The sequence below is a fragment of the Astatotilapia calliptera genome, chromosome 4 (genome assembly GCF_964374335.1).
Source record: "Astatotilapia calliptera chromosome 4, fAstCal68.1, whole genome shotgun sequence".
Taxonomy (NCBI): domain Eukaryota; kingdom Metazoa; phylum Chordata; class Actinopteri; order Cichliformes; family Cichlidae; genus Astatotilapia; species Astatotilapia calliptera.
In genome coordinates, this window is record NC_137425.1 from 35,923,498 (window position 1) to 35,938,421 (window position 14,924).

The 14,924-nt window shown below is 43.6% G+C and overlaps 1 protein-coding gene across 2 annotated transcripts in view; it reads right to left on the bottom strand.

Moving 5' to 3' along the window:
- LOC113021483 (junction plakoglobin a-like) overlaps nt 1-14,924 on the bottom strand; it is a 122,712-nt gene that overhangs the window by 25,374 nt on the left and 82,414 nt on the right. For both annotated transcript variants that reach the window (XR_013908727.1, XM_080300593.1), the window contains exons 9-11: nt 14,756-14,859; nt 13,850-13,969; nt 10,739-10,957 (exon numbers count right to left, since the gene is read on the bottom strand). Coding sequence is in view for 1 of the 2 variants with exons in the window: in XM_080300593.1 (XP_080156719.1) it covers nt 10,739-10,957; nt 13,850-13,969; nt 14,756-14,859 (443 nt within the window). In the remaining variant the exon portion in view is untranslated. The remainder of the gene's footprint in view (nt 1-10,738; nt 10,958-13,849; nt 13,970-14,755; nt 14,860-14,924) is intronic.

The window sequence follows — 14,924 nt, forward strand, 5'->3', positions numbered from 1 at the left end:
TGCTCTCTCTCCCACTTTTTAAGAATCAATCCTTCCCTTTGTCTTTTCCTCACTAAGAAACAAAGCAAACAGCCTTCTTGCTCGAGCTTTTAGTGTCTCTCTTTCTCTTATCCATCTGTCTGTCTTCCCAGGGACATTATGCACCACTAGGAGTTGTCACAGATGAACTATTTTAGGGAAGTGGGTAATGGGAGGTGTATGTCATGATGTGTGTGTTTGCTTGTGGTGTAGCTACAAAGGTGGTGGTAGTACTATTACCTTATGTCTATCAAAAACTCAACCTGACACTATGTAAAGAGGGGTGTCATTTACATCCTTAACCTTTTTTCTTACCACTCCTGTGCTCCTTCTCTGTTCTTTGCCTCTCGCATCTTTTCTTTGCTTTAATCTCTCCCATCATCTCTCTTTTCTTCTCTTTTATTTTGGCTTAAAATATCTATCTATATCTATATAAAGTGTACACTTACAAACCTGTCAAACCTGCATTTGGTAAATGGCCTGCATTTGTATAGCACTTTACTCAGTCCCTAAGGACCCCAAAGCACTTTACACTACATTCAGTCATCCACCCATTCACACACACATTCACACACTGGTGATGGCAGCTACGTTGTAGCCACAGCTGCCCTGGGGCGCACTGACAGAGGCGAGGCTGCCGGACACTGGCGCCACCGGGCCCTCTGACCATTTGAAACGTTGGCTACCATAGCAGTACAGTATTACAGTCCATTTTTATGGACTACCAAATTTTCATTCCTATTTCTTATCTAAAGATTGCTACATGTTTCAAAAATGATCAAACCAAAATTTCTAGACAGTGAATCTCAGTGAACTGAACTTTGGAAATACCTACTCGGGTAACAGAGTTTTTAAATTTCAGCACCCCTAAGTTGTTATCAAAATGTAAAAGTTATTATTAAAAATCAATAATTCTCCCTCCAAACCACAAAGTGGGAGTGAAATCTTTCCATCAATCCAGATCAAAACTTCTAGACACAAATGTTTAAGTACTTTCAAAATGACTTAGAACCCCAACTTACAACTCATACAATACAAAAATCTCCACAGAATACACGATACAGGACAAAGGATGCTCCTAATGGGTCTTGCAGACACAAAAATATGCACCCACTGCACGGGCAATTCCATTGAGAACGATATGCATGTTATGTGGTCTTGTATGCCTGTCCATATTACATTCTATGACAAATACTTTCTCTCTCTCACACACACACACACACACACACACACACACACACACACACACACACACACACACACACACACACACACACACCAAAATTGTATACAGTGGGGCAAAAAAGTATTTAGTCAGCCACCGATTGTGCAAGTTCCCCCACCTAAAATGATGACAGAGGTCAGTAATTTGCACCAGAGGTACACTTCAACTGTGAGAGACAGAATGTGGAAAAAAAATCCATGAATCCACATGGTAGGATTTGTAAAGAATTTTTTCGTAAATCAGGGTGGAAAATAAGTATTTGGTCAATAACAAAAATACAACTCAATACTTTGTAACATAACCTTTGTTGGCAATAACAGAGGTCAAACGTTTACTATAGGTCTTTACCAGGTTTGCACACACAGTAGCTGGTATTTTGGCCCATTCCTCCATGCAGATCTTCTCGAGAGCAGTGATGTTTTGGGGCTGTCGCCGAGCAACACGGACTTTCAACTCCCGCCACAGATTTTCTATGGGGTTGAGGTCTGGAGACTGGCTAGGCCACTCCATGACTTTCAAATGCTTCTTACGGAGCCACTCCTTTGTTGCCCGGGCGGTGTGTTTTGGATCATTGTCATGTTGGAAGACCCAGCCTCGTTTCATCTTCAAAGTTCTCACTGATGGAAGGAGGTTTTGGCTCAAAATCTCACGATACATGGCCCCATTCATTCTGTCCTTAACACGGATCAGTCGTCCTGTCCCCTTGGCAGAAAAACAGCCCCATAGCATGATGTTTCCACCCCCATGCTTCACAGTAGGTATGGTGTTCTTGGGATGCAACTCAGTATTCTTCTTCCTCCAAACACGACGAGTTGAGTTTATACCAAAAAGTTCTACTTTGGTTTCATCTGACCACATGACATTCTCCCAATCCTCTGCTGTATCATCCATGTGCTCTCTGGCAAACTTCAGACGGGCCTGGACATGCACTGGCTTCAGCAGCGGAACACGTCTGGCACTGCGGGATTTGATTCCCTGCCGTTGTAGTGTGTTACTGATGGTGACCTTTGTTACTTTGGTCCCAGCTCTCTGCAGGTCATTCACCAGGTCCCCCCGTGTGGTTCTGGGATCTTTGCTCACCGTTCTCATGATCATTTTGACCCCACGGGATGAGATCTTGCGTGGAGCCCCAGATCGAGGGAGATTATCAGTGGTCTTGTATGTCTTCCATTTTCTGATGATTGCTCCCACAGTTGATTTTTTCACACCAAGCTGCTTGCCTATTGTAGATTCACTCTTCCCAGTCTGGTGCAGGTCTACAATACTTTTCCTGGTGTCCTTCGAAAGCTCTTTGGTCTTGGCCATGGCGGAGTTTGGAGTCTGACTGTTTGAGGCTGTGGACAGGTGTCTTTTATACAGATGATGAGTTCAAACAGGTGCCATTCATACAGGTAACGAGTGGGGGACAGAAAAGCTTCTTACAGAAGACGTTACAGGTCTGTGAGAGCCAGAGATCTTCCTTGTTTGAGGTGACCAAATACTTATTTTCCACCCTAATTTACGAATAAATTCTTTACAAATCCTACCATGTGGATTCATGGATTTTTTTTTCACATTCTGTCTCTCACAGTTGAAGTGTACCTCTGGTGCAAATTACTGACCTCTGTCATCATTTTAAGTGGGGGAACTTGCACAATCGGTGGCTGACTAAATACTTTTTTGCCCCACTGTATCTGCTTGTGTAGCGCTCTATAATTTGTCTTTCTGGTGCTGTATATCATTTGAGTGCACTTTATTACAAGGCAGCAGATGGAGACCCAGCATGTCTGTTTACTTCACCCTCGACTTTCCCCCCACCTCCATTCTTTTCTCTCTCTTTTTCCTATTTCTCACTTTCTTCTTATTTTTTGCCAATCTGGCCTTTACCCCATCTGCTATCCACTACACAATAATATGAATAATAAAATACAGTAAATAAATAAAAGTGTACACTACAAAGAATTCAGACCATAATTCTGCTTGCTGGACAGGACAGGTTAAAAAATAATAACAAATAAAAACATTTTATTTTTCAACTCACTTTTGTCTTCCTTCTGCTTCTCTCATTCCAGAGTTTGCAGCACCAGTCTACAGGCATCCAGATCTGATCACAAGCTGTTTATAAAGTGGGGTCATGATCAGAGATGGGCAGTAACGCGTTACAGTAACGCGTAATCTGATTACTTTTTTCAAGTAACGAGTAAAGTAAGGGTTTACTATGGCAAAAAAAAATTTGTATGATGGATTATGCAGAAAAAATAGAATTGGTCTGAAAGATCTATCGCTTTATCACCTATTCAGGTTGTAAATCATGTTTTTAAAAAGTAACTAAGTAACTAAGTAATTAATTACTTTTGAAAATAACTAATCAGTAAAGTAACAGGATTACTTTTGGGGGGAAGTAATCAGTAATTAGTTACTGATTACTTTTTTCAAGTAACTTGACCAACACTAGTCATGATAGAAGTCCCACTCTGAGTGACAGTCTCTGATATAGCTGTTTTGTCAGAGTCTCAGTCATTGTATTCTCATCAGTTGCTGCAGGCCTGGAGTATCTGCCCAGGTTGCAGGTGACGACAATTCAGACATAGCAGTGTCCTTTGCTGTGTTGTGATGGACCTTGAAGAGACGCCCTCTTCTGGGACAACTGCTGCCATCAACCATGACCTCCTTTTATATACTTACATATATATTTAATTTCTTTTTTAGATTTTTTACTTTTAGATTTAGATTAATTTATTTATATTGTATTACTCAGATGGCAAATCAATGCACAAAATCACATTCTGATGTGCACTAACTGGTGTGTGTTATAAATGAGAATAAAGTAGCTATTCTATTCGCTTGTGCTGAGCTAACACTTGTGGTTGAGCAGGGAGTAGTCCTATTGCTCAATAAGGCCGTGGATATGTCTCTGCATTTAGTCAGGCCATTGTGTCTCATGAAATGATGAATGATTTCAACTCCTACTGACCTTGGCGCTACTTAGGACATGTCCATCACATTCGGACGGCTCTGATTTCACTTGAACAAAACAAAAGCACTCACTTCCACTGGTACTTGTAGAATGAGCACTCGGTAGCTTTCTTATGATGCTGCTTTGTTGAACGTGTATCCAGCATGGGTTATAACAGCACAACAATGGGTGTGGCAGCTAAGAGAAGAACTGCACATAGACAGCCCTGCCGCAAAGCATGTCATGGTGGCGTAAAGCCGCAACGCCCACCCGCTTGACACAGGCAACCCAGTATATGACATCTCCCCCCTTTTCATGTTATTTCCAATAACAAACCCCAAATAGAACAGCAACGACACAATGATAACATGTGACACTATAATAGCCTCTGGGCGGTTCTCTTAAGGACCCGAGCACAATTGGCTTACTGTCGGCCTGAAGGGCAGTGTCCACAAAATTGGACTTATTAAACATGGTAAACCTTTAAGGTAATTAACTCAACCAGGTAGCAGCAGTATTGGTTGCAGCTCAAAACATAAGTGCAAAACAGCAACAATACAGCATTCCCACTCCCCGGTCCTTCCTTCTCTCCCATTACCCCAGTGTCTACAGATCCAGCCTGTTGACTGGCTTGCGTACCCGGCCGCACCTCCTGTGTAACTGATCCGGTACGTCGCCGTGAGTGGGTGCAAGCGTTGGGGCCAGACTAGGGGCCAAAGGTGGGGTCTCTGGAGTGGACACACCAGCGCACTGAGAAGGCAGCTCCTCAGTGTCCACAGTGGGTGTTGGAAGGGGCTGTGGCATAGCCCGTGGAGATGGTTCGAGGCGAAGATGGCGGCGGTTCCATCGCAGCACCGCACCTTGGGGTGTGGCAACGAGATAGGATGTCGGAGAGACGCTCTCCTAGGAGATGATGGTCGGCATTGCCCAAGCCTTCTCCTGGTCCAGCTTAGTTAGGACAGCATCCCCTGGATGGAGTGGAGGTAGGGGCTTAGTACCATGGCGGCGGTCGTAGTAGAACGCCTGCTTGGCCTTCTGACCAGCATCCCTTCGTTTAACCTCTCTTTTGTTGGGCCATTTAGGTTGAAGATTCTTCTCCAAGGTAGGCAGGGTTGTCCTGATCTTCCTCCCCATAATAAGTTCCGCTGGGCTGAAGCCTGTAGTGGTATAGGGAGTAGACCTAAAGCACATTAGTACTATCAGTGGGTCATTGTGCCAGAGGATTTTCTTTGCAGTCTGTACTGCCCTCTCCGCGTGACCATTTCCCTGTGGGTGGTGGGGACTAGACATTCTGTGGGCAAAATCCATCTCTCTCGCGAAGGCCTGGAACTCAGAGCTGGAGAACTGAGGGCCATTGTCACTCACCACCTCGTCAGGGATCCCAAACCTAGCAAAGGTCGACTTCAGTTTCTGAACAACTTGGCCACTGGTAGGTGCAGTATTTCCAGAAAACGTGAGTAGTAGTCCGACACAACAAGGTAATTATTCCGCTTGTGTTCACAGAGATCCAGGGCTATCCTTTGCCATGGACGATCCGGCAAAGGTGTGGAGATGAGCGGCTCCCTTGTCTGTGTTGGCCTCTGTGCCAGACATGTGTGGCACTGCAGCACTGCATTCTTTAGCTCAGTGGAGAGCCCCGGCCACCACACAGATGAATTAGCCCTATCCCTGCACTTGGCGAGGCCTTGGTGCCCTTCATGTAGTTTGTGTAGAATGGCTGTTCTCTGTGACTTTGGAATGACGATTCTGCAGCCTCGTATAACCAGGCCATCAGCCTCTAATAGCTCGTTTTTCACTTTCATGTACGCTTTAATGTTCAATGGCACACTAGCTCCGTATGCAGGCCAACCCCTGCGTATGTACGTAATGACAGTCTGTAGTTCAACATCCGTTGCAGTGGCTGCTTTAATGCTTTCCATTCGGCTTGGGGACGCTGGAATGCCCTGTAACACGGTGGCTATGTAGCAGTCCACTTCACTGTGAGTGCTAGTGTCATCCTCAGCCCGAGTCTGTGGACTCCGTGACAACGTATCGGCGATGACAAGCGTTTTGCCAGGGACATAGATGGCCTCCGGCTTGTACCTCATGAGCCTCATCAGGAGGCGTTGACACCTCAATGGAACATTGTCAAGGTCCCCGCTATTGACCAGGGGCACCAAAGGTCTATGGTCGGTCTCAAGCCTGAAGCGATCTAAGCCACATAGATACTTATCAAACTTCTCACAGGCCCAAACACTTGCCAAACACTCCTTTTCGATTTGTGCGTAGCGTGTTTCAGCCTCCGTGAGGCGTCTAGAGCAGTAGGCAACAGGTTTCCACTCTGCACCATGAAGCTGAAGCAGCACAGCCCCAAGCCCGTAGCTACTGGCATCGGCAGATACGGCTGTGAGTCTGTTGACGTCATAGAAGGCAAGAACAGGTGCTGATGTAAGCGCTCTCTTTATGTTCTCGAAGGCTGCCTGCTGTGGGTGATCCCAGGTCCAACTGTTTTTGCTTTTAAGCAACTCGTACAGTGGCTGGCATACTGTGGCAAGAGCAGGAATATATCTGCCCAGGTAATTAACCATTCCTAGGATCCGTTTAAGCTCTTGCACATTTTCTGGTGACGGCAGCTGAAGAATGGCGTTCACTTTCTTAGGGTCTGGCCTGACCCCAGAATAGTCGATCAGGTGCCCTAGGAAGCGAAGCTGGCTCTGTCTGAAGGAGCACTTCTCTCCTTGAGAGCTTCAATCCGGCTAACTCAATGCGCTGCAGCACCTTCTCAAGTCGGGTGTCGTGTTGTTCCATGGTGGCCCCATAGACCAGGATGTCATCCATAAAGACCTCCACACCTTCTAGCCCCTCTAAGGTCTCCAACATCTTTCGCTGAAAGATCTCTGGTGCACTTGTTATCCCAAAGGGCAGCCTATTTGGCAATACCTGCCAAATGGCGTGATGAATGTCGTTAGTTTGCAACTCTCGTGATGCAATGGGAGCTGCCAAAATCCACTGGCTGCATCCAGCGAGGAGAAGACCGTTGCCCCACTCAACCTGGACATGGTTGCCTCAGGGGTAGGCAAGATATAGCGCTCTCTTTTGACAGACTTATTCAGTTTTGTCAGATCGACGCAGATCCTGGCCCTTGCTGTGTTCTTCTTCAAGACAGGCACCATTGGGGCACACCATTCGGTAGGTTGGGTCACCCTCTCAATGACACCATGGTTCTCCATTCTTTGTAGTTCCTCCTTCACTTTCTGCAGCATGGGGAAAGGCACACGGCATGCCGTATACACTGCATATGGCACAGCATCGTCCCTTAACTGAATTTTGACTGGCTCAGTTTTTAGTGTTCCGTGTTCACCGTAAAGTGGTTGGTTCCTGGTGGGTGTGATCGTTGCTTCATCAATTCTTCTCACCAGGTTCATCTGCACTGACAAGGAGCGGCTGAGAAGGTTGCTAACTCTGCGTCCACGAACCACATACACCTTGGATAGGTAGTCTTTGCCTTCATAACTTATTGTGGCCTTTAAGTAGGTCACGAGCAGTTGTCCAAGCATTTCACTACATATCGTACTGTGTATGACTGTGTACGTGACAAATAAAATTTGAATTTGAAGTAGCCGAGACATAACAGCTCTCCTCCTGTACTGAGCCTCCCGCATCTCCCTGCAAGCTGACCTGCGCTGCGACCTCCTCTGACTGTCTGACAATCTGGGTCGTTTGCGCCAACGTGAGGTCCTTCATCAGCTGTAGCCTGCGGGAGAGGTCCTTGTCTTGTATCCCGACCACAATACGATCGCGGATATTTTCCTCTTTACATGCACCAAACTCACAGTGCTCTGAGAGGTCATACAGGGCTCGGATAAAACTCTCCGCCGTTTCACCTGGCCACTGGACACGCTGGTGAAAACATGCTCTCTCATGTATAATGTTCCTCTGCGGGAAAAAATACTCGTCGAACTTCCTCATTACGACAGCGAAGTCGTCACGTCTTTCATCGGCGGCGAAGGTGAGTGACTTGTAAATGTTCTCTGCTTCATTTCCCATCACATAGATTAGGCAGCTCACCTGTACTTGTCCTTCGTCTTTGTGGAGTTTCGTTGCGATCCTGTAGCGCTCGAAACGCTGTTTCCAGTCGGGCCATTCCGTCGGCTTATCGAAAGGGAAGCTTGACGGGGGATTAAACTTAGCCATTCTGTTGTTTTCTCCCTTATGGCGTTATTCCGGCGATGGTCCGGGTCACTTCTGACATCATGTAGAATGAGCACTCGGTAGCTTTCTTATGATGCTGCTTTATTGAAGGTGTATCCAGCATGGGTTATAACAGCACAACAATGGGTGTGGCAGCTAAGAGAAGAACTGCACATAGACAGCCCTGCCGCAAAGCATGTCATGGTGACGTAAAGCCGCAACGCCCACCCGCTCGACTCAGGCAACCCAGTATATGACAGTACTTTGCTTATGTGTTAAGTCTATGCTGTTTTGGGGAGTTTCATGAAAGACTGCAGTTCCGTGTTGGCTCTGTTGCCATTCTGATTTGCTGGTGGACACAGGAATCTACCACTAGCAACATAGCATGCCACATCACTGTGTGTTCCAGTCTCTGTGAAAGTGTTAGCTACGGGCTATGTGACAGGGTGTCTGCAATGATAAGAGTATTTCCCAGGACATGCTCCAATAATGGACTGAATCCCAGGAGCCTCATGAGAAGATGTTGGTACCATAGTGGCACATTGTCCAAGCTGTGTTTGTTAACGAGAGGTACCAGTGACTCGTAGTCTGTTACACATTTTAAACTGAGCCGGGCCACTAAACTGTCAGACTCTTTGCACACCCACACACCCACCAAACTGAACGTACTGAACGTAGCATGTTCTGCTCATTACTCAGATTTCAGGAGCTGGTCTGCAACCTATTGCTATTCACCTGTTTCCTGCTGCTGATGCGAACCCACAGGCTACGGGAAATCTAAAAGGAGTTGGAGAACTCACCTAGCTGGGGTTTTTTGTTACAATGTGCGCTAGCTTTGGGTTGCTCGTCCTGCTCTTTCCCTAATGATGCCACTAAGCTGTCCAATGCAATCAGGGGGAAAGCGCTGGCGTGGGCTGAGGTTTTTTCATTTATCATTCCATTTCTACCTTCCCATATGAATGAGCTGAGAAAGAAATTTGCTCACCTATATCTGAGGGCAGTTTAGCTAAAAGATTGTTTGATCTATGCCAGGGCATCCGCAGCATAGCTGAGTTCTTAGTTAAGTTTCAAACTGTGGCCGCCACAGCGAGCTGGCCAGATAATGCATTACAAGGAGTATTTCTCCAGGGTTTAAATGATCAGATGAAGGGCCAACTAGCTTTCTACAACAACATTCTTACCTACATTGTCCATTATTCCCTCCAGACTTCATTTATGTATCAATCCTGCTCCATCTTCTTGCATAATGACTTGGAAAAGTAATTTCCTCTGCTTGCCTTTGGGTCTCACAGGTTGAACTTTTCCAGAAGCAATTAAAAGCACAGTGAACTTGTCAACATATACTGATGTACTGATGCTTCAGCTTCTTCCACAAAGGTCCACTGACCAAAATGTAAAATATGATGGTTTTACCATTACCAGCTGGGACCTGCTCTACCTCCTGTAGCTTAGGAGCAAGCATTTGGCAACAATGGGAAGCAATTTCTGGAAGAACTAGACTCTGGAATGAGGTTAAGGGGAGGGAAACAGTGAAAAAAAAAAAACACTGGGGAAGAGAGCCAGAGATGAAAGTTAACTAATGATGAAATGCAGAGTGATGTATAAACTGAGAGTGAAAAGAGGTGAAGAAGAAACGCTCCAGCATCATGGAAAGCCCCCAGCAGCCTAGGCCTATTGCAGCTAATTAATGCATGGCTCAGGGTCACGTGATCCAATCCTTACTATAAGCTTTATCAAACAGGAAAGTTTTAAGCCTAATCTTAAAAGTAGAGGGGGTGACTCCTGAATACAAACTGGGAATATGTTCTGTAAAAGACTATGTTGAAAGCTAAAAGCTGTGCTTGCCATTCTACTTCTTTATACCAGAGGAAACCACAAGCAAGCATGGGCCAAAGCATGTTTGGCCCATATCCAGGAGTAAAGGTAGTTTTTTGTGTTGGGATAAAGGTCATTACTAGGGGTGGAGAAGGACCCTGTGTAAACCTCTCATAAAGATATGTAGTGCAGCTCTCCAGAGGACAATGGTGCAAGGGACTGTTGATACAAAAAGACACGGCACATATAAATCCAAAAAGGAAGGAAGCTGTTGCATTTTCTGCTATGCTGAGGAGACACTGCAATACCCTTGGCTTACCTGCCTCAGGCTGGCTTCCGTTTTAATATGTTGAACATCATGAATGCGTTCAACATATGCAGTAACATGAAGTTTTATGAATGGAAAGCTGGACCAATGAAGGGTTGGTTAAGTATCAAAGGTGCTTTTCTCTTTTCCTTTCTGTTCCCGTCCTTTTCTTTCCTTTCTTCCAATTCTTTTGACCCACAGAGGCTAATTTAGTTACCAGCTCCAATGCATGTTATCTCTAATAGTATACATCACTGTCTGTCCTTACCTTTACTACAGGCCAGTAGTGGGGCTGGCCCAGTAGTTTAACAATAGCTGGGACACCATAGTGCAGACGCACGGCATTCTGGGCTAGCTCGGCATCTTGGTGGCGGGAGGTGAGATGCCGCAGGGCGCAGACCGCAGGTTCAGCAACATCCTCCTTCTCGCCAGCACGAAGCACAGCATGGATCAATGCCTCCACTCCACCATACTGAGTCACCAGCGTCTGTAGGAACACATGGGGAACAGAAATCTGGGTTTTTCACCATGAAATACAAATGTGAATCCACACATCAAAACAAAGACAAGTAAACATTAAGTTACATCGCTTTGTTAAACTGACGTTCTTTAGAATTGAAATGTGTACACAGCTGAGGTGTTCATGACCACTGTGACACAATCACACATGAACAAATAAAATCTGTTGGCCGTTTATTTAATCTGATATTTTTAATGACTTTGGTTGGCAATAAGAACTTAAGAATTTCAGGAAATATTCATAGTAGTATGTCTTCATACTACGCCAGCATGCGTAAAAATGGATTTATAAAAGCCCAGAACATCGCACCTAAGCTTGTGTATATTGTACAATATGCACAAGCTTCTGCTCATTTAGAAAATGATATTTGCCAGCAGTGTGTTTTGTGTATTTTAAAACTTGACTGCATGTCTGTGGACTGTGGGAGGAAGCCGGAGTATCCGGAGAGATCAACCCACGCAAACACAGGGAGAACATGCAAACTCCACACAGAAAGACCCTGGTCTAATGTTGGAACTCAGAACCTTCCTACTGTGAGGTAACAGTGCTAATCACCAATCATTGCGCCGCCCCACAATACGGAGAACAACTAATAAACTCTGAGCCTGTGAACAAAGACAGCAGTGTCTTTTTTAAGAAGTTGAGAAATGAAATCTGGAGCTTGTTCTGTATACTGAATTTTAAAACAAATCCTAAAAACTATTTGGAGCCAGTGTAAAGAATATAAAAAAGAAGTAATGTGAGCTTGCTACAACGTGTTAATAGTCTGGCTGCAGCACTTTCTATAGCTTGAAGGCGTGAAAGAAACGATTAGTCCAAGCCGGGCATTACCATTATTTAAATGCAATGACATAAATGCATGGATAATTTTTTCCAGGTTGGCTGATGAGACCATATGTCACAACTTAGAAATGTTCCTAACTGAAAGATGTGAGTCGTATTACACCAAGACTTCGAATGCTGAACTTAGTTGAACAAACAAAAGCAAGAGCCTGAATGTTTCTAAGATATATTTCAGGAGGAGCTACAACCATAGTCTCAATGTTGTTGGTGTTTAAAACAAGATCATTCCTAGAGAGCCAGTTGGTAACTTCTGTTAAACTTCTGTTAAACAAGAGTAGTCTTGTTTAATAAGTGAATTGAATTGGATAGGCTGTCCACACTAGTTTAGACTAGTGTGGACAGCCTATCCAATTCAATTCACTCATTTATACAGCACCAAATCACAACAGTTGCCTCAAGGTGCTTCATATTGTACGATAGACCCTACAACAACACAAAGAAAATAGAGAAAACTCTAACAATCATATAAGCCACTATTAGCAGAGTTGGAAAAGGTACAGATATTCTGTACTCAAGTAAGAATACTCAAGTAAAAGTTACAAAGTAGAGGCTCTGAAATGTACTCAAAGACATTTGGAGACATTTTTGTGCAAAGCTAACTGAACCTTGTGCTATATTAACATTAAATAAAATAAAATTAAATAATATCAGATGGGAACTGAATTCAACAAGTTGTCAGCAGATGTTTCATGAGTTCTCCTGGGTGATTTCCATCCTCTATACTGACACTACGCTGTTTATGATGTCTTTTTCCCAGATGGTATAAAGTTGGTATGAAGGTGGAATTAGTCAGTGGATCTAAGGATCATCAAATTCATATGAATCTCTCCTATATTTGATGTAACCTCACTCTGACTCATGAAACCACAGCCACTGTGCACCAGTCACACGTACTTTTATTTACTTAAAGACAGTTTGTGTGTTTGCTGATGTCTGTTGAGCTGATAGAAACATTGCAAAAAAGTCACTCCCTTTATGATCACTCCTCTTTAGTTGGACTTGCTAGATGCCGAAGTACCACATTCTGGTGTTGTGGCAAAAACAAAAAAAAAACACCACTTTTAACCCATGACTTTAGCACACACCATCTCTTTTTGTGTGACATTCTCTGGTGATTAATAAACAAACTGAATTGCTCTTCATCTGTTTAGTCCTAAATCGTGTTGATGTTTGGAGGCTCACAGTAACAAAATAATAACTTTCCCCAAATGTGCTAAAGTAAAAGTAACAAGCCTGTTTTGAAAATGTAAGAAGTAGAAAGTGCAGATATTTGTTTAAAAATGTAGGAAGTAAAAGTAAAAAGTAGCCAGGAAAAAACTACTCAAGTAAATTACAGATACAGTTTTCAGGTATCTGTACAGTTAAGTACAAAGTATTTGTACTTTGCTACTTCCCATCTCTGCCTATGAGCTAGTGCTTTGGCAACAGTGGGAAGGGAAAACGCTGCACATTTTTATTTATTGGTTTACACTTGTGTTACTAACCTCTTCTCAAATAACATAATTATTTTCAAAACATTTTTCTTGCTGTTTCTTACCACCCCAGTCTTTTGTTGCCCTGTCCCAACTTTTGAGAGATGTTGTTGCCATCAAATTCAAAATTAGCCAATACTTTTTAAGAAATAGTGAAATGTCCCAGTTTAAACATTTGATATGTTTTCTGTGTTGTGGTTATAATAAAAAATATGAGTTCATGCATTCTGTTTTTATTTACATTTTACACAGGATCGCACCTTTTTGTTGGAACTTGCAGCGTTCTAGAAATCCTTTACTGTTACAACACTTGTAAGTGGTGGAAAGTACTCCTGACAGAAATGGTGACATCATAGATTTTTCTTTTACTCCAGTTCAGCGTTGCGTTAGGGCTAGAGCCTGTCCAGCTTACAATCTGGACAGGCCAACATACTGGATGTGTATGTGAGTGTTTGTGTACCTTAAGACATTAAAATTGTACTTGTTTACATGTTAGTTCCATGTAGTCTTGAAAGTTGTGTGTCTGCCATCTCATCATGGTTACCTTGTTGCGTGAGTTATTGCATGTCAGGTTGGACAGAATGCCGGTGGCACAGGTTAACATGTTCACATCATCTGAGCCCAGCTGAGTGACCAGTATCTGCAGCAGACCATCTAATCCCTCCTACAGAGCAGAACCAATAGAGATAAAGAAAGGATCAATCACAGCAGAGATGTATTGGAACAAAGTTAAAGTACAAAATGTCCTGGGATAAATACATTTCTATACATTTTATGGAGCAGGATGTCTAACCAAACAAGTATCACTAGGTTTTTTTCTAGGCATCAGTTGACAGTCGTGATGTTATTAAAACTTATATAAATATAGTAATCTTCTCCTCCTTCTCATGTCATATTTAGTATATTCTGAAAATCCAAATGGATTATTTTTCTCCTAATTGTTGATCATCATGATTATTGCTCCATGAAGCAGTTGTGAAGGCAATTGTGGAACATCAAAGTACTTTTCCTGTTCCAATCCGCTGAATGAGCTAGTTTGCTAACTGATATTTTGATGGAAATTTATTACATGGTGCTTGAGGATTGTGTGTCAGTGGTGTGAATGTCATAGCTAGCAAGTTAAGAGCAACTGTTGAACTGCACTAACTGAAGTGACTTGCAAATGAAATGATACTTACATACCTTTTCTATTCTGAGCACTCAAAGTGTTGCATATCTAGAAGTTACCGTTAGGATTTTGTAAAAAATGAAAATCATCCACAAGGCCAAGATTGCACCATTTAGGGTTCTGGGTTTTAAGGGGATGTGTTGATGGGATATTTTGTCTATGCGCTTGATATTGCATGAACCAGCTTATATAAAGTCATCAGTATAACTAATGACCAGCGATCATTTGTTTTGGCTTCTTTATCTTTACATACACACGAGTGACTTCATGTCATCACTGTACCTGTTTGGTTGCTGCGTCTGACAGATTACGGAGTGTCCACAGACAGTTCTGGATCAGACGCTGGCTAGACCCTGTAAGATGCTGCCCCAAAGCCTGCATGCCTCCTGAGCACACATGTGAACATATGGTTACAGAACATGTAGCATGTTGCGCTAAGCCCACAGTATAT